At 41.6% G+C, this 22,539-nt stretch overlaps 2 protein-coding genes across 3 annotated transcripts; both read right to left on the bottom strand.

The window, feature by feature from the left end:
- Positions 1–878: 878 nt before the first annotated feature.
- Positions 879–14,328, bottom strand: LOC147166886 (RNA-binding protein 38-like). Its single transcript, XM_086087764.1, has 4 exons — positions 13,904–14,328; positions 11,329–11,452; positions 9,062–9,116; positions 879–1,231 (listed from the first exon to the last, which is right to left on the bottom strand). The coding sequence occupies exons 1-4, from the start codon at positions 14,147–14,149 to the stop codon at positions 880–882; spliced, it is 777 nt and encodes a 258-aa protein (XP_085943890.1). The 5' UTR covers positions 14,150–14,328; the 3' UTR covers position 879.
- A 1,861-nt stretch (positions 14,329–16,189) lies between these two features.
- On the bottom strand, positions 16,190–20,854 carry rae1 (ribonucleic acid export 1). Of its 2 annotated transcripts, XM_086087026.1 has the most exons (13): positions 20,713–20,854; positions 20,181–20,293; positions 19,999–20,103; positions 19,812–19,904; positions 19,657–19,743; positions 19,322–19,408; positions 19,126–19,197; positions 18,917–19,024; positions 18,712–18,818; positions 18,474–18,549; positions 17,303–17,497; positions 17,129–17,214; positions 16,190–16,541 (listed from the first exon to the last, which is right to left on the bottom strand). In XM_086087026.1, coding segments are annotated over exons 2-13 (1,107 nt in total). In that variant the 5' UTR covers positions 20,271–20,293; positions 20,713–20,854; the 3' UTR covers positions 16,190–16,540. The 2 variants fall into 2 exon arrangements, with proteins under 2 accessions (XP_085943152.1, XP_085943151.1); XM_086087025.1 differs by lacking the exon at positions 16,190–16,541 and having other exon boundaries at positions 17,125–17,214.
- Positions 20,855–22,539: the final 1,685 nt, after the last annotated feature.

The raw sequence follows: 22,539 nt of genomic DNA, 5'->3' as shown, positions 1-22,539 counted from the left end.
AGATACGAGTGGGTCAGGTTAATGACTGACTGCTGAAAACAGAGCAGTTACAAAGTCTGCAATTTTCAGGCAAAAGGAGCTCATGTGAATCAGGGAAAAAAAAAAGGCGAACTTTTTATTTATTAAGGCCTCTTCAATAAAAAGAATAAAATGTTTTCCTGATATCGTCCAGGCAGAACACAATGTAGCTCAGAGTCTTGCAAATTGAGACTTTTCCTTTTTTTTTTTCCACCTTGAGAGGTCAAACATCGTGTCCTCCGGGTTGGAGCAGAGCTGAGTGCTGGCAGTTTGTTCATGGCGGTGCAGTGCTTTAGCTCATCGTGGCTAGCACGAGGACAGTGATCGGGGGAGGCTGTCGTCACCCGCCCCACCCCGGACACCTGCCCCCCACCCCGGCACTGTCCGAAGGCATCAGTCACCCTCACATCCAGCTGAGATACTTTGGAGCGTGTAACGTGTCACAGAATGCTCTCAAAACAATATGTACCACTGACGTGTCATACCATTGACTGAGCCAAGAGGCATGATAATGATAACAACTAAACAATGACATCAATAGAATAATAATAATAATGATGATGACGACGACAATACAAAGAATAACAATAATAATAATGATAATAATAATAAAGAGTCAGCTTCTAGAAGCCCTTGGAAGCGATCTTACACATTAAAGCTTCTCAGCCTGCCCATCAAGACCCACCCCCCCACCCCACCCTTAGCCCCCCCATGACCAAAGAGGACATCCTGATTTATAGCGTCTAGTGCAATAGTCCCCCTCCTTTTCCTGAAACGCCCTGAAAACAAGGTAGCCCCCCCCCAAAGGGCATTTTGCCATCCTCGGTCCACCTCCCCCCCCCCACCCCACCCATCCCCAGCTCACTGCATGCGGTCAGGCTGGATTTGCTGCTGCGGCGCGTAGTGCAGGAAGGCGGCGGCGGCGGCGGCCGGCCCGGCGGCCGAAGGCAGGGCGGCGTGCACGGTGGACGGCGCCGTGGCGGCGGGGGCCGGCCCCACGCTGGCGGCGGGGCTGGTGGCGTAGCTGTAACCCAGGAAGCTGGCCGGGGAGGCGGCGTAGGGGTACTGCTGCTCAAAGTTAGCCTGGGCGTACTGCGTGTAGGCGGCGCTGTAGTCCAGGTAAGGGCTGCTGCTCACCGAGGACGACAGCTGGGTGGGCAGCACCAGGCTGGGCTGCACGTAGGCTTGCGGGTAGACGTACGGCGGGGCCAACCTGCGCACAGCCAAAGAGACCAATGTTAGACAAAGACGGTCTGGCTTGTATTGTTTACATTTGCTTCCAGAGCGTAAAACAAACTGTGGCTAGCAGACGAGAGCGCCAGAGGCGGTTAGGAGGACATGGAGATGACTTTCTACTTTCAGTTAGCAAAAACCTACCAAACGTGTTCGGGGAGGGGCGGGTGAATGATAGAGTCAGCCGTTACTGGCAGGTTTTCAAGTTCAGGCACCAGCAGAGTGTTTTAACAGCTGCTGCTTTTCGCACGCACACACATGCTGCTGGGGGCTTATCAATGCTGCTGTCAGGTGCTGTAGCTCTTAGACAGGTGATTCAAGCTGTGTGATGTGGGGGTCACAAAGTCTCTAGGACCATGTCCACATACCCATTTTTTGGGGTTTTGATTATAATAGGCATGGGCCGATATTAGCTTTTGACTAGGGATGGGCGAGTACCGATACCAAGGTATCTGTATTGGGCCGATACCTGGCCTTATTTCAGGGAATCGGTACTTGCGATTAGGAAATGGAAATGAAAACTTAATTTCATGCAATTGTAAGGGAAAAATGCTGCTATTGGGATATATGTAGGTCTTTCTTTAAAATTCCTGGTCTTTTGGGGGGGGGTTAGTATAATAAATATCATCATCATAGATACTGGTGTATCAGTACTTGGTATCCATATCAGTGACTAATCAAGAGTTAAGTGCTCTTACTGTTATCAGTCTGGAAAAAGTAGTATTGAACATCCCTAATTTTGACAGTTGGATAACCATGAGCAAAAATATTGCTGTATCACAGTATTAAAATTACAGCTCTGAAATGATTTTTATATATATATATATATATATATATATATATATATATATATATATATGGCAAATAACAGCATATTTTCCCCACTGAACAAAATACATTTTATTTCAAAGAGATACAATATTTAGTACAGCAGAAACATGTACCATGTTTAGTTTAAATAAAACAAATGTCAACATTCTTCCATTTGAAAAATTCTTCTTAGGTAAGTTACGGTGTCCGATCACTTGAGTATTATTATTATTATTTTTTTTTTTTAAACAGAGCCGTGCACTACTCATGTTGTGCTTAGGGCTAACTAGTACCCCCCCCCTCCCCCCTTTTTTAAGGACAACGGACATGAATCAGAGTAAAAAGGCGAGAAGGAGGTGACATCGAAAAAAAACTTTAATTAGAGGCAATTAACTTAAAAGATGTGGCTCATTTACTCAAGTCTGCAGGCAGCCAATCATATTGTACCCTGCTTAGACATCTCCTCAAAAGAGAAAAGATGAGCTCATTCCTGGTGACAGCCACCATTAGCGGTTATTTCGAACCACGGTAAACCATCAAACTGCTAATCAGCCCATGCCCTTTATACCACAATAACTTGTTTGTGCTGATTTCAATCCCGCGAGGGGAAATTCACTTTACACTCCGTTCTATATTTTTGTTGCACATCAGACAGAGAAACAGATCACACACATGCAGGCACGTCAATGCGACAGAGCGTGCAAATGGTGACCATGCCGCTGAGCTGAGAGCTGTTTGTTTAGTGCCTTGCGCAAGGGCACCTCAACAGTAGTCAGGATGCAGACTAGCATCAAACAACTAATTGCCCTTTTGTTTTTTGTCTACAGCAAGACTGCAGCTCTCACCTTCCGGTTCCAAGCTGGAAATTGGTTGACATGCAGCACAGTGCAAATGTCTTGTGTTAGCAATGCTAAAATGACCATGTACAGTATAACTAAGTGGCATTTCCAAGGGTGTCAAACTCATTTTTGTGGCAGGCCACATAATTGTGGTTTCTCGGGGAGGGCCATTATGAGTGTGAACTAGTGGTGCAACGGATCAGCGTTGATCCGCGGATTGGTTGGTTGGTTTGGGGAGGGGGTGGGGGGGTCAACAACAAAGTGCGCATTCACAGTGGACACCATACAGATATGTCAAGAAAGCCAAAACATACTCAACGTAACACACCGCTAACTTCAAAATCAGGTTTGTTTACATTGCTGGCAATGCAAATAGCGTTAGTGGACATTTACTTTGAAAGTGGCCCACGTTGTGGCATTATGGCTAGCTTAGCTTCCCTTTTAGATGTTCGTAGTTTTGATTGACATTAAAGTTGCGACCAACATCAACAAAACGCTGTCCCGAACTCATATTCAATCGCTAATTTAGGACGCTAAGAAACCGCTAATCAATTATGCCGTCATATGAGACGTCTCCGACGTAAATAGCTACTGGCTAGCATGCAGCTAGCTGTTAGCATTAACTAACAGCCTGGCTGGTAGCTGTAAATGAGTTTGACAACTGGTAACTGGCTTAGTTGAATTCTTTTTTTTTAATATTCTGGACCAAGGCTACTTTGTAATTCACTCTCAATGTTTAAAGGAAGGGAATGTGCCTTAAATTACAATTTGAAGTCTTTTCATTATTAAAAAATAAATAAATAGAACTCAGTCTTCATTTATTTGATAAAAAACGCTTTTGCCCATTAAAGAAAAACATTCAACTCAAAATGTCAATCATACCCGTTTAGATTGTTAGATTGGACTCAAGTTTAAGCCCTTAGTACCTTGTTATTTTACACATGGAGGTTTAACAATGAGAATGTTTATGCCTCATAATGCACTTAAAGTTGTGTTCTTAAATCCTAAACAGCTATATTAGACATTTAGAATTGATTTTTTGATTTTAATGTGAAAAAGTGTTTTACAAAATAAATGAAGACTAAGTACCATTTATCTTTTTTATTTGTTGCTGATCCGAAAAACGATCCCATCCGTGGCTCAAATCCGTAATCCGATACGAATCAAGACTTTTGTGATCCATTGTACCACTTGTGTGAACCCATATAAATGTATAGTACCCTCATATACAACAGAGGTCAGTAACTCCCCCCCCCCCCCCGCCTCAAAAAAATCATTTTTATATTTGTGTTAAATGGGAATTGGAAACAAAAATTATTGCACTCTTAATGTTATTAAGTCAAGAGAATTACCTGTAGCAATTTTGGTATTTTAGCAAGAAACATGAAGTCGACGCACATGATTTGCCATCGCGGGCCACATAAAACGATGCGGTGGGCCGGATCTGGGCCCCGGGCCTTGAATTTGACACCTGTGCAATATTTATTTTTGTCCACCCTGTTTGTTAGCCGGCTACTTCCTGGCTATCACAGATGACAAGTAGGTGGATGTTATGAATGGAATCTGAATGAAAAAGGTCATTGTAGCAAAGCTAGTGATGGGCTAAGACTTTTGCATTGTACTTCGTAAGAACAGAAACATCAAAGTGCAAATACGCTTTTTTTTTTTGTTAATGAAAAATGCCAACAATGGAAGGCAAGATAACACAAACTGAACAGAGCAAAACCGCACTGCTTGGTTGTGGTGCTTTTTTTTGTCACTCGAACCAAGAGCATTTGCTCTGTTCTATGTTGAGGAACTATCTAGTGTTTAAAAGGTAGCACAGAGAGCAATAGCAGATAGAAGTTCCCCTTATATGAAAAAAAACAAAGATGTAAAAATAGCTTGGGAGTCGAGACCCCTTCCGCTTTGAAAACTTGACCTTCTAGTTTTGAGTGGCAAAACATTTATGGACAAAGACTAGAACATCACAACAAACATCATTAACCGAGCGGCCTCTCAGTGCTGATAAAAAGCATTTCAGCTTTCGTCTTCAATCATCAGTACTGAAAGGCTGCCATGGAGTCAACACAGCAAAAGATGGAAGCATGCAAGGATAGGGATGTCATCACGCTCCCCGACACGCACGCACACAAACACACACACACACACCAGCCTCCCACACACCAGTAACCACTGCAAACCCCAAACCATGCCATAATAGGGAAAGAGTCACACCGCAATCAGTGCAACCTCTTCACTTCATATCACTGGCACACAAAACGGCAAAAGATAAAAAGGCACTCCAATCCATCACAGCACACCGCACGGCACTCTCAAGCCATCACTGGCACCTTGCGAAGAGAGGAGATGTGGGGGTGGGACATTTGCTGTCAAACCCTTCCTCACGACTAGTCCTACATTTGGGGGACACGTCCTCGAATCATCAGCTGGCAGCGGACAGCAACCGTGGCAGAAGTTGGACAGGAGGAAGATTATTGTCAAGAAAAAATATCAAAAAGTCAGACTGCATTGTATGCACTCCACATACCTATTTGTATACAAGTATGTCAAAGTCAGTGTTCCATACTATGCCCACTTTAAAAGTCACTTTTAAACTAGGCATGGGCCGATTACAGGTTTGACGGTTTACCGGAGTGAGACGGCACAGTTACAGATACATGGATGCCTTCTGATAAATTTGCATTGTCCTTAAAAAAACCCCAAACAAACGCGGTGCCAGCGTGTACTAGTTAGCCCCAAGGACAACATGAGTAGCCCAAGGGTCTGTTCCAAAAATAGCTCATTAGTGATGTGTCACTATGACTTACTAGGAAGAAATAAAACAGAAAAAAGTTAACATTTATTAGCTTAAAATTTAACATGGTACATGTTTTGTAATGTACCAAGTATTTTACATTTTCTTTAAAAAATAAAATAGATTGTGTACAATTGGAAAAAAATTATATATTTTTAATTACCCAAACATTTGAAGTAATTTTCATCATCGACGCAATATTTTCCCTCAAACTTACCATATCAGCCCATGCCTACTGGAAACACACACTTCATCCTTAAGCAGGCGCTAAATGAGACGTGCCAGGATGTAATCTGATGAATGATTATGGGACGGATGAAAACTGGACTCCAACAGTGAGCAAACAACTGGCAAAGAAGTATTCAGCCTCATGCACAGCCTCTCTCCACAAGTATACGTTCGTGTCGAGCCCGCGCACGGCCGTCATGTGTACAGAACATGCCTCGTCTCAGGCCTCGGTCGTCGGCCGCTGATGTAATCCCACATGGAAATCTAAAGGGATCATGTGGACTTGAAATGGAATGCAGCGGATAAGGCAAGACTAAAGGGATCCTTTTATTGATACAATGCGGAGGTGTTAGCTTTAATTTTAACTTCTATCTAAAGAGATAAGCAGTGAGAGGACGCTGAGAGGTCTGGTGTGGACCGTGAGCAGTGATCGCTGACAGGCGAACGTGGACACTGGCCAGAAAATCCCAGGTCAGCTGGTTTTGCGCTGACGGCGAGCTAGTGTGATTTTGACACAATGACGCTGTAAGGCTAGCCTGGCCTAAGATGCATATTTGAAATGAATGCTTGTATAATATTACAAATACCTGTTGTGGTTGCTTTTTTTATTGTGATGTCAAACAGTTTGGCATCTGAGTTTACTTTGCGGGTCAAAATTTGAATTTTGTACCTCATTTTAACACGGTGAATTGCAAAACTGAAACTCAAACAGCGAGATGACCATCAAAAGAATGTAGAAGAAGAAGAACCACTGATGGGCCTAAAAAGTGTCAACTGCGGGTAGCCTGAATTTGAGGGAAGCTTAGTTCATTTTCAATTATTCGTTTTTTAAAATAATGATTACTCAAATTTATCCAAATCATTGCACAGCCCTAATTGTTCATTCATTACATTGTCATATTCCACAAAGTTAGAAAGTTGCTCCTCAAACAAAGTCATTGATTCGCAAAAAAAAAAAGCAATTATTTCGAGCCTTGCGCAATTAAGTAATGCGACTGCTGGTCGCAGTAAATTCCAAACACTGCAACGACACAACAGCGGCATCATTTTTGGTGTTAACATGGAAACAAGCCACCTTGTATCCTTCTCTTTCCACCCGAGGATGAACGCTGGCGTGCGACGTTTCACACCTGTAGTGGTGTGTTTCCTAGGATGCACGCTGCCTCATTAAAAAAACAACAGCTCCAGATAAAAGCAAGCCTCAGCCTCCCTTTAACTACCCCCCCCCCCCCCCCCCCTTGCCCACTGCCTCACAGAAGTGTCAGCTTTCACACTGCTAGTGGCAGCCAGGGAAGAGACCGATTTAAATGAAGGGAAAAAAACACATACACATACACAAGGCAAAAGGAAGAGGCTTACATAGATGAAAAGATGACTATGGAGTGAATGTGGTTGGGGGCGGGGTCGGCCCAATCAAAACAACAACACTGGCCTCTCCTCTTCTGACCCTTCCAAAGCATCTGCTGACCACAGCTATAAGACTCACTGTATACGATACTTCAGTTTTGCTTCCAATCCCACTTCAGAGTATGTCAGCACACCATATGTCGTCAAGGGGGGGGAGAAGAAAAGCCACTTGTAGGCTGTGTGTCTTAGGGAGGCCTGCGTCTGTCACTCACCATCGACGGGACTCTGGGGCAGGAGGACAGGTGCTTGGTGGAGGCCTGCGAGTCTCTGGGGTGGTGGCCAGGGGGTGATTAAAAGGCTGTAATATGAGCCGGCACCTGCCAGAGCCATACCTCAAACCCACACATTTTCAAACCCTCTGGGGCTTTGACGTGCAATCTGTGATCACCACGGTAACAGAAGCACGGACATGGGACTTTCCAGGGTCCTCCGTGCGTCTCGGAACAAGATGGGACATATTCCCAATGGATCATTAATACCCAGAGTGGGTTGATTTAATGGGACACCATCATTGCCAGATGAAGACTGCTTTGGGAGGGGGGTGGGGGGTGCATGTTATATTATCATTGTCCCTACGGAGTGTGGAAAAACCTGGGATTTCCAGGAAGATGCACTCTTAAACGCTGGCAAGTACTGGTTGGTCTGTTCAATGTGAAAGAGCATCACTTTCGTATTGTGAAAAATGCCCTTGTTGCTTTCCGTTTTAAACCAGTCCATTAAAATTGCCATCAAATACAAATCAACAATTTACGTACAGAATATACGACCAAAGACAGTTTATAATGTGATTGCATAGTTGTTCTTAAGTGTTAGACGTCATGACGTGATTGGAATAGACTCACACTTTGTTAATTACAGAGTTGTCCCGATCTGATCATGTGATCAGTAATCGGAGCCGATTTTCACCTGATCAGTATCGGCTCAAAAACATGGGATTTTTGAATGGTCTTTATCTTTATTTAAGTCAAGAATGAAATTATTTATTTATTTACTTACTTGACTTATAAACCTGTGCTGATTTACAGCCATATAAAGTTATCATGTTGGGATACCTCTATCCAATTTAAAAGGAAAAAAGTTAATTCAGACAATTTGGATGCACTTGTTTTTGTCTTTGTAATGCATTGCCGATGGCAAATCCACCCTGATAGATAAACAATAACTTTTTTTTTTCATTCAATGCTGGATTCCCATCTGAAACTGAATGCTATTATAAGAAATACAGGGGTTAAAAGGTGAAGCCACAAAAGGCAACATTATGAATACACTGAGTACTCTGAGTTTAAAAATTGACAGTTCAGAATTACTTGCAGCTCGAGGTAGTGATACGGGAGAGTTGCGGGTGGGGAGTCATTAATATAGTGAAACGCTCATTAACCGCTCAACAGACCATGTCTGAGACGCTGTTCCTTCGACACAGCCGCTTCAAGGATGCCGAGCCCACTCAAGGAGGGTAGACGAGTCAATAACCTCCTGACAAAACTTAACAAGTGAGTCACAGATTCACCTCTGGAATGCCCTTCTATTACCACAGATATGTGAGCAATCTCTCTGGCCTAGAAAACTCAAATATGCTAATGGTCTCCCTCTGGATTTGCAAGCAGGCCCAGAAACTGACATGTACTTTCCAGAGGCCCTGTTTGTTCAAGAAATAGTGGCCTAGTGGCATTGCACAAAGCGTCCAACACAAGAGCGCGCGCACAACAAGCGCCCACTCCCTTTCACTTACCCATACTGCCTCTGGATGAACGCTGGGTGAATGGGCTGCACTCCGATGGATATGCCTGCAAGATACGAGGCCGACTGTCAAGACACACACACATACAAAACACATACATTTGCATTTACAGAGGAGGACCAGAGAACAATACACAGAGAGCAGAGTGAGACAGAGGAAGGGCCTGTTCCAATCTTTGGGCAAACAACGTGCGATACAGTGAACCCCCCACCATATTGTGGTTCAGCTATTACAAATTTGAAAGTGAGCATTTTTATTATTATTATTTTTTTTTTTACAATATATATGAAGTTTGTTTTCATTCAGAGTTGCACGCTTACAGTCTAGTGCAGTACTGAGCTCTTCTTCATGTATAAATGCAGCAGAATTAAGACAAGAGAAAGCAGAGATGGTCCTCGTCTATGCAGAGAGAATTTACAACAGATATAAAAAGTCTGCACACCCTTGTTCAAATGCCAGGTTTTGGGGATATAAATAAAATAACACCAAGATGAATCATTTCAAACTACAACTAAATCAAGTGGGGAAAAAATTGAGAGGGGAAGTAAAAAATACACAACCAAGATGGTTGTGAAAGTGTGCACACCCTCTTACAAGTTGGATGTGGCCACGTCCACAATTAACCAATCGCATTCAAACTTATAAATGGGAGTCAGCAAACACCTGCTACCGTTTCAAGTGTCTCTGATAACCGCAAATAAAGTTCAGACGCTCTAATAGGCTTGTCCTAATATTTTTGCAGTCAAACCTTCAAGCACAGGCAATCTGCTGATCTCATTCAGCTAGGAGAAGGGTACAAAATAATTTCCAAGCCATTTAATATAATATGGAACACAGTAATAACAGTCATCATCAAATGGAGAAATTTTTGACACAACTGGGACATTGCCAACAATTAGATGTTCCTCTAAAATTAATGAAAATAACAAAACAGGTAAGGGAGGCTGCCAAAAGGCAGAAGGGACACCAGGAATTTCTGCCAAGTACTAGCTGTTCAGTAAATGTGTTACGTTCTGATGAAACCACGGTTAAACTTTTCTACTTTGGTAGAAAAGAAAAAAAGAACATCACAAAAAGCCTACTAGAACATCTCAACTTTATTGGGGTTAATCAAAGCAGTATTTCTCAACCCTGGTCCTGGGGCACACTATCCAGCCTGTTTTGCATGTCTCCCTATTCCACACACAGGTGAGTATTCTCCAGTGCTCGCTGATGAGCTGTCATTGGACTCACCTGTGTGTGGAATAGGGAGACACGGAAAGCAGGCTGGATAGTGTTCCCTGAAGACCAGGGTTGAGAAACACTGAATCGAAGAGGCACTTTTAATTGTGGCAGTTGTATATTGACTCCCATTTAACCCGAGTTGAAACGTGGTTGGATCATTTTGACTTGGATATAAAGAGGGTGTGCACACTTGTGAAATTACATTGTTTCAGTTGTTTATTTGGACTTCCTCTCTTAAATAAAAACTGTTGTACATGATGGTTATAGGTCACATTATTGGTGGAATAAGTTTGGAGTGATTTATCATAATATCATTTTGTTGCATCACAAAAACCTGGCATTTGAACAGATCCATGTAATGTTGAGCCACGTGGTTTGGCTGAACATTTTAGAGTTTCTAAAAACACTGTCTAATTGTCTTTGTTGGACGTGACGCTGCTCGTACTGCGCATGCATTTAAGTAGCAGTTGTTTTAAGGTTTATAACTGCCGTCATGTCAATGGTCATTTACAGTTAGCCTATGGTGTTCTCCATTATATGTTAGCATTAAGCTTGCAGACTTGATATACAATCTCTACATTTGTTTTGTTTCATGTGAGAGTGACAATTGAGGAATACTTTACAAAGTTCTACTCATATTATAACAAATACAAATAAGGAAAACTCACATGTGTGTTTTAACAAGTTTACATGTGTTTAAAGCATTTTTCTCATACGGCCTCTCTATATCACAGTTTGTTTTTTTGCCAATCTGAACGATCTTCTGCAAGGGTTGATTGACACTGTAGTAGAAACGTGGCTGATTCTCATTAGATTTGAAAGGATTCAAAAACATTTCCCTTAGGACATGACACATTTTATACAACCAGATGTTTGTAAGACGTTTTTCCTCATGAAAACCTCTATTATTAAGAACAGGATGTACAGAAAGTTTGATCCTTCAAGTCAGCCATAACTGGAGCTGGCCAGTTAATCAGGGTAGGAACACTGATTTTGTGAATACATATATAAAAAATAATAATACAATGTTCCACCTGTTTGTATGCTGCGGGGCTTGGCTCCAAGGTAGGCCAGGTTGACGTTGGCCTTTCTGCCGTCAATAATGGGGTTGGGATCCTTGCAGGCTCTTTCAGCCGACCCTCGGTCTGTCATCGTTACCTGGTGAGCGACATTGTGATGGGAATCATAATAATTCATTGTTAAAACTTGAATTTGGTCTAAGTTATGTCTTGAAGCGATTGATGCAAAAGAGAGTGCACAGCTTGGCTGTGACCAGCAGTGGCACTGTTGGTTCAGCCTCAACTGGTTTGCTAGAAGAACAAACATGACATTAGCTATGACCATATCCCTGCTAGATCTCTCGCAAAAAAAAAAGAATCATGTTGTACCGAACGCCTGACCTAAAAAGGTTTGTAATTGTTTATAGACAAGATGACGACAAAGCACTACTGTTGTCTAAATGACGCTCCTCAAATAATTTCAATACAGGTTCCTTGGCACCAATGCACTACTGTTGTCTCAATTAAATTCCTCAACTCACTTAAACATCGTTCATTATTAAAAATTAAGAGTTTATTTTTGTTTTTTGTTTTGACCCGAGCTGTATTGAACTATGGCACGCTGTAAAAAACACAACTTGTATTTTTGGGGGTGCTAAAAAGAGTCATTTAAGTTAAAACAACTTTACAATACAGTATAAATTATTGACATTAGTGTCAATAATATTAGTTCGCACAACAAAGCAAGAAAGTTGCTAGCGCCAAAACAATTTGCCGAGTTGTTTTTTTTAAATTTAAAATATTTAATTGAATTGCCCAGCTTAAAATGTTATTAAAGTTTGTTGCCTTGAAATTGTGAGTTCACCCAACTTATTTATTTATTTGTAAACAGTGTATATAAACTGAGGATCTCCCATATAGGTATCTGGAAGCTTACATGTCATGCTCTCCAAAAGCATTACCGTATTTAAAAAAAAATCCTATTGCCATTCTTATACTTAAAATACAAACAAAGTTTGCTTTTTCTTTCAAGCCACCCACAGCAGTATTGGCACACCTGCTGAAATATGGATTTATGCAGAATAACATTTAAGGAGGTTATCCAATTAGGGACATAATATTAAGGAGCTTGTCTTAAGTCCGCCCCCTCCTTTCTCCCTCCAGGTATTAGACAAGCCCTTCTGTTTTGATTTCCAAGCTCTGCCAGCTCCGTAGCTTCAGTCAGCCCACTGAATCGACCAAACTGTGTATGAATGAATGTGGGCCATGGCTGTCATTGTATTAGAGGGCATTTTTAAAAACAGCAATGCGTCAAAAAGCGTATTCCGGCGTCTGTGTTGTGAACACAGGAAGGAACGAGGCTTTGTTTACATTGTGTGGAGTCTTGCTGTGGGGGTCCCACTAATCCACCTCTGAAGTGTGTTTGGATAAAAGGTGAGCTCAGCTTTGGGGCATCTCACCCGCCCCCTTTCTGCTGGTTTACACCCACCACCCCCAACCAAAATGAGCAGGTTGTCTTCTGTTGGTCAACTAAGCACGTGCTTGGCTGACAGCACGCAAATCCCAACAAGCCTGTTTGACAGGTAACACCGGTCTCCGCGCTCAACCGTTAGCAACAAGACTCGTAGGACAGTTTTCTCTGGTTGAGAAGCTGATGTGTAAACATCAAGCAATTGTCTTCCATACGGCCTGTAAACATACAGACACACATAACACTTTTCCATTCCTTCTTTGGCCTGACAGAACTAGTGCTGATGGGTCTTGCAAGAGTTCTGGTAAATATTTGCATTGCTCACATGGCCTCTGTGCTTTGTGTCAAAGGGAGAATGGCCGGTTTTATCTGGCAGGGACGGACGGGATAAGTCACCTATTAGCCAGGCCTGAGAGAATGCAACAGGACTTTTTTTGTTCCCAGGATTTTTTAACAACCCCATTATGATTTTGACATTTTGGCATCTGGCATTTTGTGATTTGGTGGTGGGGGGTTAACTTAGGCCGGTGCTCCTTACTAAAGCTTCCAAAAGATAAGATCTTTACGGAGTATTCACACATTCGCAGGATGAAAACAATTTCTTCCAAAGCAGCCAAGTTGCAGTGTAAATCATCTAAACGGTGAGCAATGCAGGCGCTTCCGTCTATGACAATGGAGGGCACACTGTACAAGGTCAAACTCTCCCACTGCTGCTGCTCCAAAATAACCATATAAAGGAACCAAGAGCAGACAGACTCTCCCACACTTAAGCCATAAGCCAGGGTTGTTCAGGGGTGAATGGGGCTGTCTTTGGGGTTAAGGGGCAGACATATGTGGAAATATAATCTTCTTAGTTAACTTGTGTGAGCACTCATCCCCGTTAAGATAGAAAGACAATTCAATTACATGAACAGGGCATGTAGTCGACAGGGATCTATTCGATAGTCATACAAGGACAAACATCAACACGTGGAAAGAAAGAAAAAATCAACACGTGGAAAAGCAGACAGACAAGAGAAGCAATCATTCTACAGTGTTAGCAAGGCAAATTCAATGTATTACACTCAGTTAGGCAAATGAGCGCAGCGTGTGTATTCCATCACGCTGAGAAGTGAGTGACTTTTATCTCGTTCTACTTACAAAGCCGTATCCTCGGGATTTGCCGGTCTGCCTGTCGGTTATCACCACAGCCTCGTCAATGTCCCCAAAGGCCTCGAAGTATTTTCGCAACGAAGCGTCGTTGGTGTGGTATGGCAGCCCGCCGACGAAGATTTTAGTAAAAGTGGTGTCCTTCTGGAGCGCTGTGGGATGCATGGCTTCCAGGGCTCCGTTCATAAACTGGTGCAGAAGCATTGGTGAGCCGGCCAGACCCCCAGAGGCACACATTGGCTAAACTGACTTAACTGAGCTTTAATGGCGGACCGGCATTTGTAACAAAAACTAATTAAGCAAGAGTACACAGACTCAATATACTGCGCGTAAAACAACCTGGTGGCGACCGCTAGCTAATTCACTAATGTGAAGGATCCTCCGGTCGCGAGCACAACTGGCAGATTGTTGTGGAGGACGAGTGATGTGTGTTTTTATATGCCAGAAATGTGGGCCCGCCTCCGCACAACTCTTAGCCAATCACATTAGCGCATACGTTCCAACTTCTTTACGTTTCACCCCTTCGCCCCGCCCACTCGGAAACCCCGCTGCACCTGCCTTTGTCCTTCAGAGACTCTGAACTGCACAAAAAACGGTGCCTTGATTCATTCTCCCTTAACAAGTTACTATGTCCACGTGGCATGGACACAATGCCTATGAATAAATACTGTGGTTTAACTATTTGGCATATGAAAATCTTAAAGAAATAATAATATGGATTTGCTTTACATTCACTACAGTGACCGTTGTATGAACTTTAGAATAAAAGGATGTCACGCGTTTTCAAAACAGTAATACATTGAGCGTACTAAACTACAAACTTGATTTTCATTGATTTAATTAATTTATTTAATCAATCTTTCTCTCTCAATATCTCACCCAAAGTCAACTAGGCTTTCAAACCCGCCTGACCCTAATGAGATAAATCAAAAATGAATGGAAAATATTTGTCTCGTGATTATTAATCTTTCTCTGGCTGACAAGGCGCTGCTGTATTTTTAGAGCACATTTAATACGCAAGTCGCAAGGTAACAATGTCCTTTACATAATTAAAAATACACTTAAAGCTATTTACAAATAAACAAAAAGTAAGAAATTTAAACGCAAAGAAAATAAATAAAAAGTAGCTTACCAAATTTAGTAGAAAGAACATACAGTGCAAGAACATTTTGGACAATTCTATTGCATAAATGTTTTAAAAGACCTTAATCATAGGTTTGGGGGCATAGTTTTAAACCTGGATGTATACACTTGGGGCTGATTTAGCATCTTATTCCATTTGTGTGCAGCATAACAGCTAAATGCTGATCCACTCAGTCACATTACTGCTTTGCACAGTTATGGCAATATACAGTGCTTTATTATCCATCTCTCATATTGTAAAGTAATGGACCCACATCCCCCTTTTAGTGAGGGTGAATAAGTATGTCCTTATTTGGCATGTAGCTTAAATGAGCTGCTTCCAACACTAAAACGGTTGCACTGGGCTGAGGATTTACATTTAACACCAAAGAGGCAAGCCCCGCAAGAAAGTGGTACCACTTTGAGAGGAGATGGAGAAGTGCAGCTGCAGAAAAATCTTCCCACCTTGGTGGCTTGGAGTCCCACCGCTAAGTACCAAGGGTCAGGCTCACAGTGAGGTGATACTCTAATAACGTCCATAAAATGACATTTAATTCACACCTTGTGCGCTATGACCCTGTTCACTTTTCACATGTGGCCTTTGTTGTGACCTCATTTATATCCTAGTGGCAAACCCCACCCCACTTCACAGCTGTTTCACCCCAACGTTAAAAGGATTCAACCTGTATGAAGAATCTTTTATCACATTTGTCCTTCTTTAGGTGGGTGACCTGACCTAACACGTTCAAGTTAAGAGTAAACAGTCAACACGCTCCACCTGCTGGTCAACTTGCTTAAAACAAGCATAAACCAAAACCTTTGTATTATCATCCCATTTTGTGATTTATGTCCCGATAACACTAAAGTTAACTAGTTTACATGTCAAAATCATACAGTAAACTGAGTGATCTTACCATGTGTATGTTGCAATAAAAACAAATGGCAGTACCGTGAACAAGTGGTTATCACATCTGCCTTAAAGACATTTCTGCGGTTCTGGGTTCAAGCTTCTGTGTTCTCTCCTCACTTGGGTTTTCACTCTCTTGCTAGTTATTACTTTTACTATCACAAAGTCAGCTGGCTCCACTTCAGCTATGATCCGACTGAGGGCAAATGATACAGATAATAGATGGAATAAATACATTAGAATCAAAGTATCTTCACTTGTTTATTTTACAGCAACATTCCAGAGATAAACCACAGAGTAACAACAAATTTAAAATGGACAGTCTTTGGAGAGGTGTAAAAAAAAAAAAAACATACCCAGATGTAACTGAATGACAAACGCTCCATATATATGCAAACTTATACGACCAGTTTTCCAAGCAGTTGTCATCAGCACTGAGTTGTGTAGGCCTCTCTGATTGGTCCATGGACAGGAAGCAGCATCACAGCAGCTGGTCCACGTGTTTGTCGAATGGAAGGAGTCTTTCTTGAGCATACATGCATACTAAAGCATCTGGTTGTCTGCGTTTCCCCACACCAGATGCGACTTGGCACAAAGAATCTATAGAAAGGAGGGGAGGCAGTCAGTGAAAAGGAACAGTTTATTTTAGGCTCTTTATTTAATAAATTGTGTCCCATTTTGCACAGAATAAATCGTACAAAAATGATGGTAGCCAATAGCCATTGTAAAATATTGCTTGCCCAAATCCAATGACTTGTCAATTCAATTCTGTATTCCAATAAATATATATTTTTCTATAAATAGCCAATCAACATTTAGCACGCTATACTACGCCTCACTGCAAATACAGCTTCAAAAACCTGCAAGCTCCATTCTCAACCCACTCATTGCCGATGTGCAAAGGCAGATTGTACATGCAACAGATGTCGAAACCACACAAGCCTTCAAAGAGATTTTAGTCACTTGTGTAAACTACTATTCCCACTGAACCAGTTTGCTAGAATCTCTGCTTGTAGAAGAAGTGGCTTGGAATCAGCGTTTCTGCTCGCTCATATCCACGCATGCTAGGGGCTGCACGGTGGTGGTCACAAAGGACCAGTGTGAGCCACGCGTGCACGGAGGAAATGCGGATCCCATCCGGCGAGTTCGGTATCCGGGCTAATGGACAGTTCTTGCCGGCCTCTCACCATTTCTTGTTCCGAGGCTTCAGCTCCTCTGCAGCATTCCTCAAAAAAATGTAGTTCTTCTTCTGGGGGTTGTAGTACTCGTGGCCCTGAAGAAATTAGTGACCTCAATGCATTTTCACATTATAATATCATACTATGTAAAATAAACATGTTTTTTCCCCCGAGACATCCTACCTTTGACCAGTCATAGCTGGAAGCATATGCAAAGATGTTGCCATTGTGGTTAAAGCAGCAGGCCGTGATGGGCTGGTCCAGCTGCTCCGATGTCTTCAACTTGGTGCGGGCGTCTTTGTCCCAAAAACTGAAGCGACCATCTGAGCCGACAGTCGCCAGAGTCCCGTGAACAGGATGGAAGGAAATGGCGTTGACCTGGTAAAGAAGAAAAAGCATATTGATTATTTGTCGTCATTTCCTCTCTACCTCAGCAGCTTTGTACTTCAATAAACCACTTTTTAAGTTATCGTTCATTGATTCACTATTCCTTTATCTCAACAACTGCCTAATGTATGGTTCATGGTCAACACTTCCTGACATTATGGATGATAAATACACCTATGAATTGTATGCATAGTAATATGCTCTATAAATCGATTGTCCATATTCATAATAATAACTAAGGATGGGCGATACCCGGCCTTATTGCAAGGTATCGGCACTGATAACGGCATCTTGTGGCCGGTTTATGATCAGGAAATTGAAATGAGAATAGAAAATTGCCATTGATTTCATGAAATTTTGGGGATACTTGACTCATTGAGCCATTTTCAGCAGTAAAAAGTTAATATTTTGTTAATTTTTAAGTTAATTTGTTAAGTTAATATTATCTTCCACTTGCTATCGACTGAAGATGACATCGCTAACGACCAATCATGGCTCACTTGTTTTCTGGGTTTGGTCAAGAAACTGAGCCACGTTTGAATGAAATGGCGGCCCATTTATTATAAATTAGTTCTGTTAATGTACACATTACAGAACAAATTCAATAAATGTTGCAAAAACATATGTCTAACAAAGCAACAACTTGAGTTTAAAACTCAAATTCACAAGAATTTAAATACAAATTAGTATAATCATGATCAAAATTTTAAAAACTGTTCTTGTGTTCATGCACTCATTTAGGTTGAGGACTAGTTTATGTACAGCTAAACAGGTCAAATACGAGCTTCTAATGACGATAATAACGGTTTTTGATTGACATTGTCAGAGAAATATAGTTTGCCATTTTTCATGTGATTTCATGGGTGTGGTCACTTCCTGCAGTTAAGTGAGTTGCGGGGACCATGTCATGTAGTATTGTAATGGAGTTTAAAAAAAAAAAAGGAGGAGGAAGAAATTTAAGTCTTACAGCATAGATGTCCTGTGGGGTGGCTGTGTTGGTTCCATTCGACCTATGGCACTTGAAGGTGAAGTTGTCTTTGGCTCTATGTGAAAACGGGCAAACACATTTGTCTCAGATTATTGCTTGTACATTTGATAACATTAACTGCTACTTGAAATCATGAAAATGGAATCATGTTAACAATTGAGTAGTTGTTGAAATACTACTATAAAACAAAAATGCAAGTCTTCGTTTTGACGCTTACGGGTTAGGAGGGTTTATGTAGTGGATGGCAACACGTCCCTCAATGCTTCCCAGTGCAAAGCCAGTTGGCTTGTTTTGCTTGTCCTTGAATATGGCCACGCAGCGGTGCTACAAAACATATTAGAGTCAAAGTGACTTACACATTCGGAATATTACACATTGGAGCATGAATGTATGTTTCCTAACAATGAAAAAAATCTACTCACCTGATGTTTAAGGGGAGATTCAAGTCTGCGAAATTCGGAGGGCTGGTTCTCTAACTGGTACACAATCAGGCCTCGCTCAGCTGTAGCCACCACCGCCATGGGGTACACCTTTAGAGGTAGATCATATTGAGATGCACAAAAAAAAACCGCTCGACACATCATCCGTTAGGTGAGAATATATTGCATGATCCTTCTTCAAGTCAACGTACAACATCAGCATAGTAACATCTTTCAGGCATCTGCAGGGACATCATAGGATTGGGCGAGCGGGTGTCCCAAAACTGGAATACAAACAACAAAAGCATGTCATGTATGAATGGTTGAAGATATATTCTTGTGTTCATGCACTCATTTAGGTTGAGCACTAGTTTATGCATTTCAACGTGAGGACGCAGGAGAGTGCACCTTCAGTGTTTTGTCCCAGCTCCCAGTCATGACACAGCTGTAGTTTGGTGCTTTTATCCAGTGAATCGACTTGATTGGCCCATCGTGCTGTTAAGTAAAATGCTTGTGAGTGAGAAAGGAGAAAGTTTGATGATTATGCTTTATATCGGTGGCTGGGTTTACACTGCAGGTTCAAGTGCCCAATTCCAATGTAATGCTACAGTATTTAGTTTTTTTTTTTTTTTTTTTACTATTTTATTTGCACGTTGAGACCAAATCTATGTATTTAGGCCGCACTTACATTGGCCCATTTGGAAGAGGCCTGATTCCAATCTGAAGATAAGTGCACTCATTACCTGTGCAATCTGCATTGCTTGATTGCTGTTGAGATCCCACATCTTAGCGGTCTTGTCACAGGAAGCAGTGAACACTTTACTACCATCCTGGATAGATAGTAAGCATGTTGAAATTTGTTTGTGTACAAGAGAGCTTCATGTATGGCAAGACTTACATCACTCCAGCACGTATCAAGCACAGGACCTGTGTGCATCTGTTGAGCTTTGGGGACAGTTTGTCCGTTGTCTTGTACTTCCCAGCAGCGGACCTAATGACACATCATACAGACATACGTTCTTATTTTGCATAACCACACTTAATAACACCTGCCTCGAAACTACTGAACCCCCGCAATTACGCACATCATTAGCCCAGGATCCTCCAATAAGAAAATTCCCAGGCATGGTGGGGGGGCTGAAAGCCAGACAGCTGATACTGTCATCAGGTGGAGAAGTCACTTCAACATCCTAAGCGACACAAAAAAGTACAATATTTGACACAGTAACAAGTCAATAAATCTATGTATAGCCAGTTTGCTATTTACCTTCATAGGATTGTGCGTGTCAGCCGTTGTGTTTCCAAAAACGCCAGTTCCCGTTGTTCCAAAACCGGAATTGGTGCCAAATAAACTCATGGTGCATTACCGTAATTCCCGATCTATACGTGGTAAGAGAAATGCATATGGCCTCTCATCATCCGGACTGCAAGTAGCAATTCTGCAAGTATTTAAAGTCAAATACTGTATGCTGGAACCAAAGGCTTTGCCTCGCAACGTATACACATCTGCATTCGACGAGGGCGGGGATATAACAAATAGCACAGAACCCACCAGTTGGGAAGTAAGCGCAATGGTGACAAGGACAAAATGTAAAATAAGGATCTGACTCCATTATTATTCTAATACGATTGTTCACATAAATTGTAAGTGTGAAATGTCACGACTTCAGAGCTAGCTAACGTTAGCTAGCTGCTTATTGGAAATCTTCCACTTTAGACCGGCAAACGTCTCCTGAGCAACAGCGGTATACACAATATTTAAACAATACTGACTGTCTTTTATCAATGAGTATACATACCCCGAATTCGTTATTCTTTTATCCCAATTTTGACTCCGACGTTGAGCCGAATATCACAAATTTATTCGGCGCAACAAAAATGTGGCGCTTGTTTAGCTGAGCGCTGTGTCGCAGTTTGGTGACGTAGGCTGCCGGGAGGAAGTTGCACTTTGCGGGATTAACGCTTGGAGGCAGTGTAGGACAAAAATCTTGGCACTTGTTTGGGTTCTGATTTGTGCTCGTTTTGAATTTCATTTTAAATCTTTATTTGAGGTATTTTTAAACCTTCTGGTGAACATGTGTGAACTACTAACTGTTAAACATTTGTATTATTGTCATTAATAATGTATCATATGTTTGTTTATTAAACTGTACAGTTTACAAACGGAATGCTCGCATAAGTTTTGGGCTCGTTTTGCTGCCTTTGAAAAGTAACCCGTATTGAATGGTTATCTTACTGTAAATCTGATAAAATACCAGTACTTGTTTCCATAATGAAAACACATACACATAAAAGCCTTTGCTGCACACAAAATAATTCACCTGTTTTATTAACTTGTACATTGCTCATGAGGGGGGGAAAAAACAAACATTAAACACAGCTTCGCTGCACTTAATTCTGACAGGATAATGACTGCACTGACAAGAGGTCCTGCTTGAGCAAAACAAAGCAACATAATTCAAATCTTTACATTAGCTGACATTGAAATGTGTGGAAAAAATGCACCTCACTTTTATGTGTTTTTATTAGACTCAAACCATTCTTTTAGTCGACAACTTTTAACAATAGTAAGCAAAAATAGCAGGCGTAGAAAGTAAGGAGCAGAAACTAAGATATCTCTTTCAAATTTGAGGAATCAAAGCAAACATTTGTAGAAGAATAAATACCCAAGTAAGATACTCAATCAGATGCAGTATTTGAAAAATACTGAAGTACAGTAATCACATATTTGTAGTTTGTAATTTGCACACCTCAACAAGACTAATAAGATTACATGTCAGTTTGCATATAGGACACACATGTGCAGTCTGTTTGTTGCTAGGCACAGGGCACAATCCTTTGTAACCCCAAATTTTTTTAAAAAAATGGCATAGCCTGGCTCTCTATGCTGTTTCCTAGGCAATGTAGGACTGAGGCCTGCTTATGAGACAAGTTCATTTTCCCAGTATCATTTAAGAATCACTACGAAATACAAATCTTGACAGGCCTTTTACACAATACCTGCTGCCCACTTGCTTCCACTGTTAATCAGAGACTAAATTTCCTACAGGTGAGAATGTGAGTGTGTATGATTGATTTTGGAATGTGGGAGGAAGTCGGGCAGGCAAGTTGAGAGCAGACAACTTTAGACATCAGATCTGTGAGGCAGACATGCTAACCATTAGCGGTGTCACTCAAGAAAAAAACTAACAAAATGATGCAAACTGACGAAACAATTTCTGCTAGTTTCAGTTCAGTGCCAATGAAAGGTTTTACTACTTTCTTTCTTTCAATATATAGCCACAGTCACAGCCACAGTTACCTTGCCCCAATTCTTTAATACGAATGTTCCACAGAATTTTTAATCAACGGGGGGTGGAACGGAATAAATAATTTCCCATTCGCTGTCAATATACGTCCTACAGTATATCCGCAGGATAGAATATAGCCTATGTTTAGGCATGCCCTGCCCACCACTGCACAGACATACAGTAGGCAACATACTGTATCTTACTTTGTTTGTTAAATTCAAACTCACAGTAGCACTCGTGTAATCTGCACCTAAGAATTGGATTTAACTTTATGCATTCATCACCCACACCTTGAGCTATTACCCACCTATTAAAACAACGGTGAGTGCTTTGCAC

Source organism: Leptonotus elevatus, chromosome 10 (genome assembly GCF_054856555.1).
Source record: "Leptonotus elevatus isolate MCC_2025b chromosome 10, RoL_Lele_1.0, whole genome shotgun sequence".
In the NCBI taxonomy this organism is placed as follows: Eukaryota; Metazoa; Chordata; class Actinopteri; order Syngnathiformes; family Syngnathidae; genus Leptonotus; species Leptonotus elevatus.
The sequence above is the reverse complement of the archived record's forward strand: the minus strand, read 5'-3'. Positions and strand labels throughout refer to the sequence as shown.

Coding starts and splice junctions, on each gene's coding strand:
- LOC147166886 (XM_086087764.1), bottom strand. CDS start 14,149: ATGTGTGCCTCTGGGGGTCTGGCCGGCTCACCAATGCTTCTGCACCAG. Junction 11,453..13,903: donor AATCCCGAGGATACGGCTTT/GTAAGTAGAACG, acceptor GTCGCTCACCAG/GTAACGATGACAGACCGAGG. Junction 9,117..11,328: donor GCCCCGCAGCATACAAACAG/GTGGAACATTGT, acceptor CGTATCTTGCAG/GCATATCCATCGGAGTGCAG.
- rae1 (XM_086087025.1), bottom strand. CDS start 20,270: ATGAGTTTATTTGGCACCAATTCCGGTTTTGGAACAACGGGAACTGGC. Junction 19,744..19,811: donor TTGATACGTGCTGGAGTGAT/GTAAGTCTTGCC, acceptor CTATCTATCCAG/GATGGTAGTAAAGTGTTCAC. Junction 18,819..18,916: donor AATCTCCCCTTAAACATCAG/GTGAGTAGATTT, acceptor TATGTTTTGTAG/CACCGCTGCGTGGCCATATT.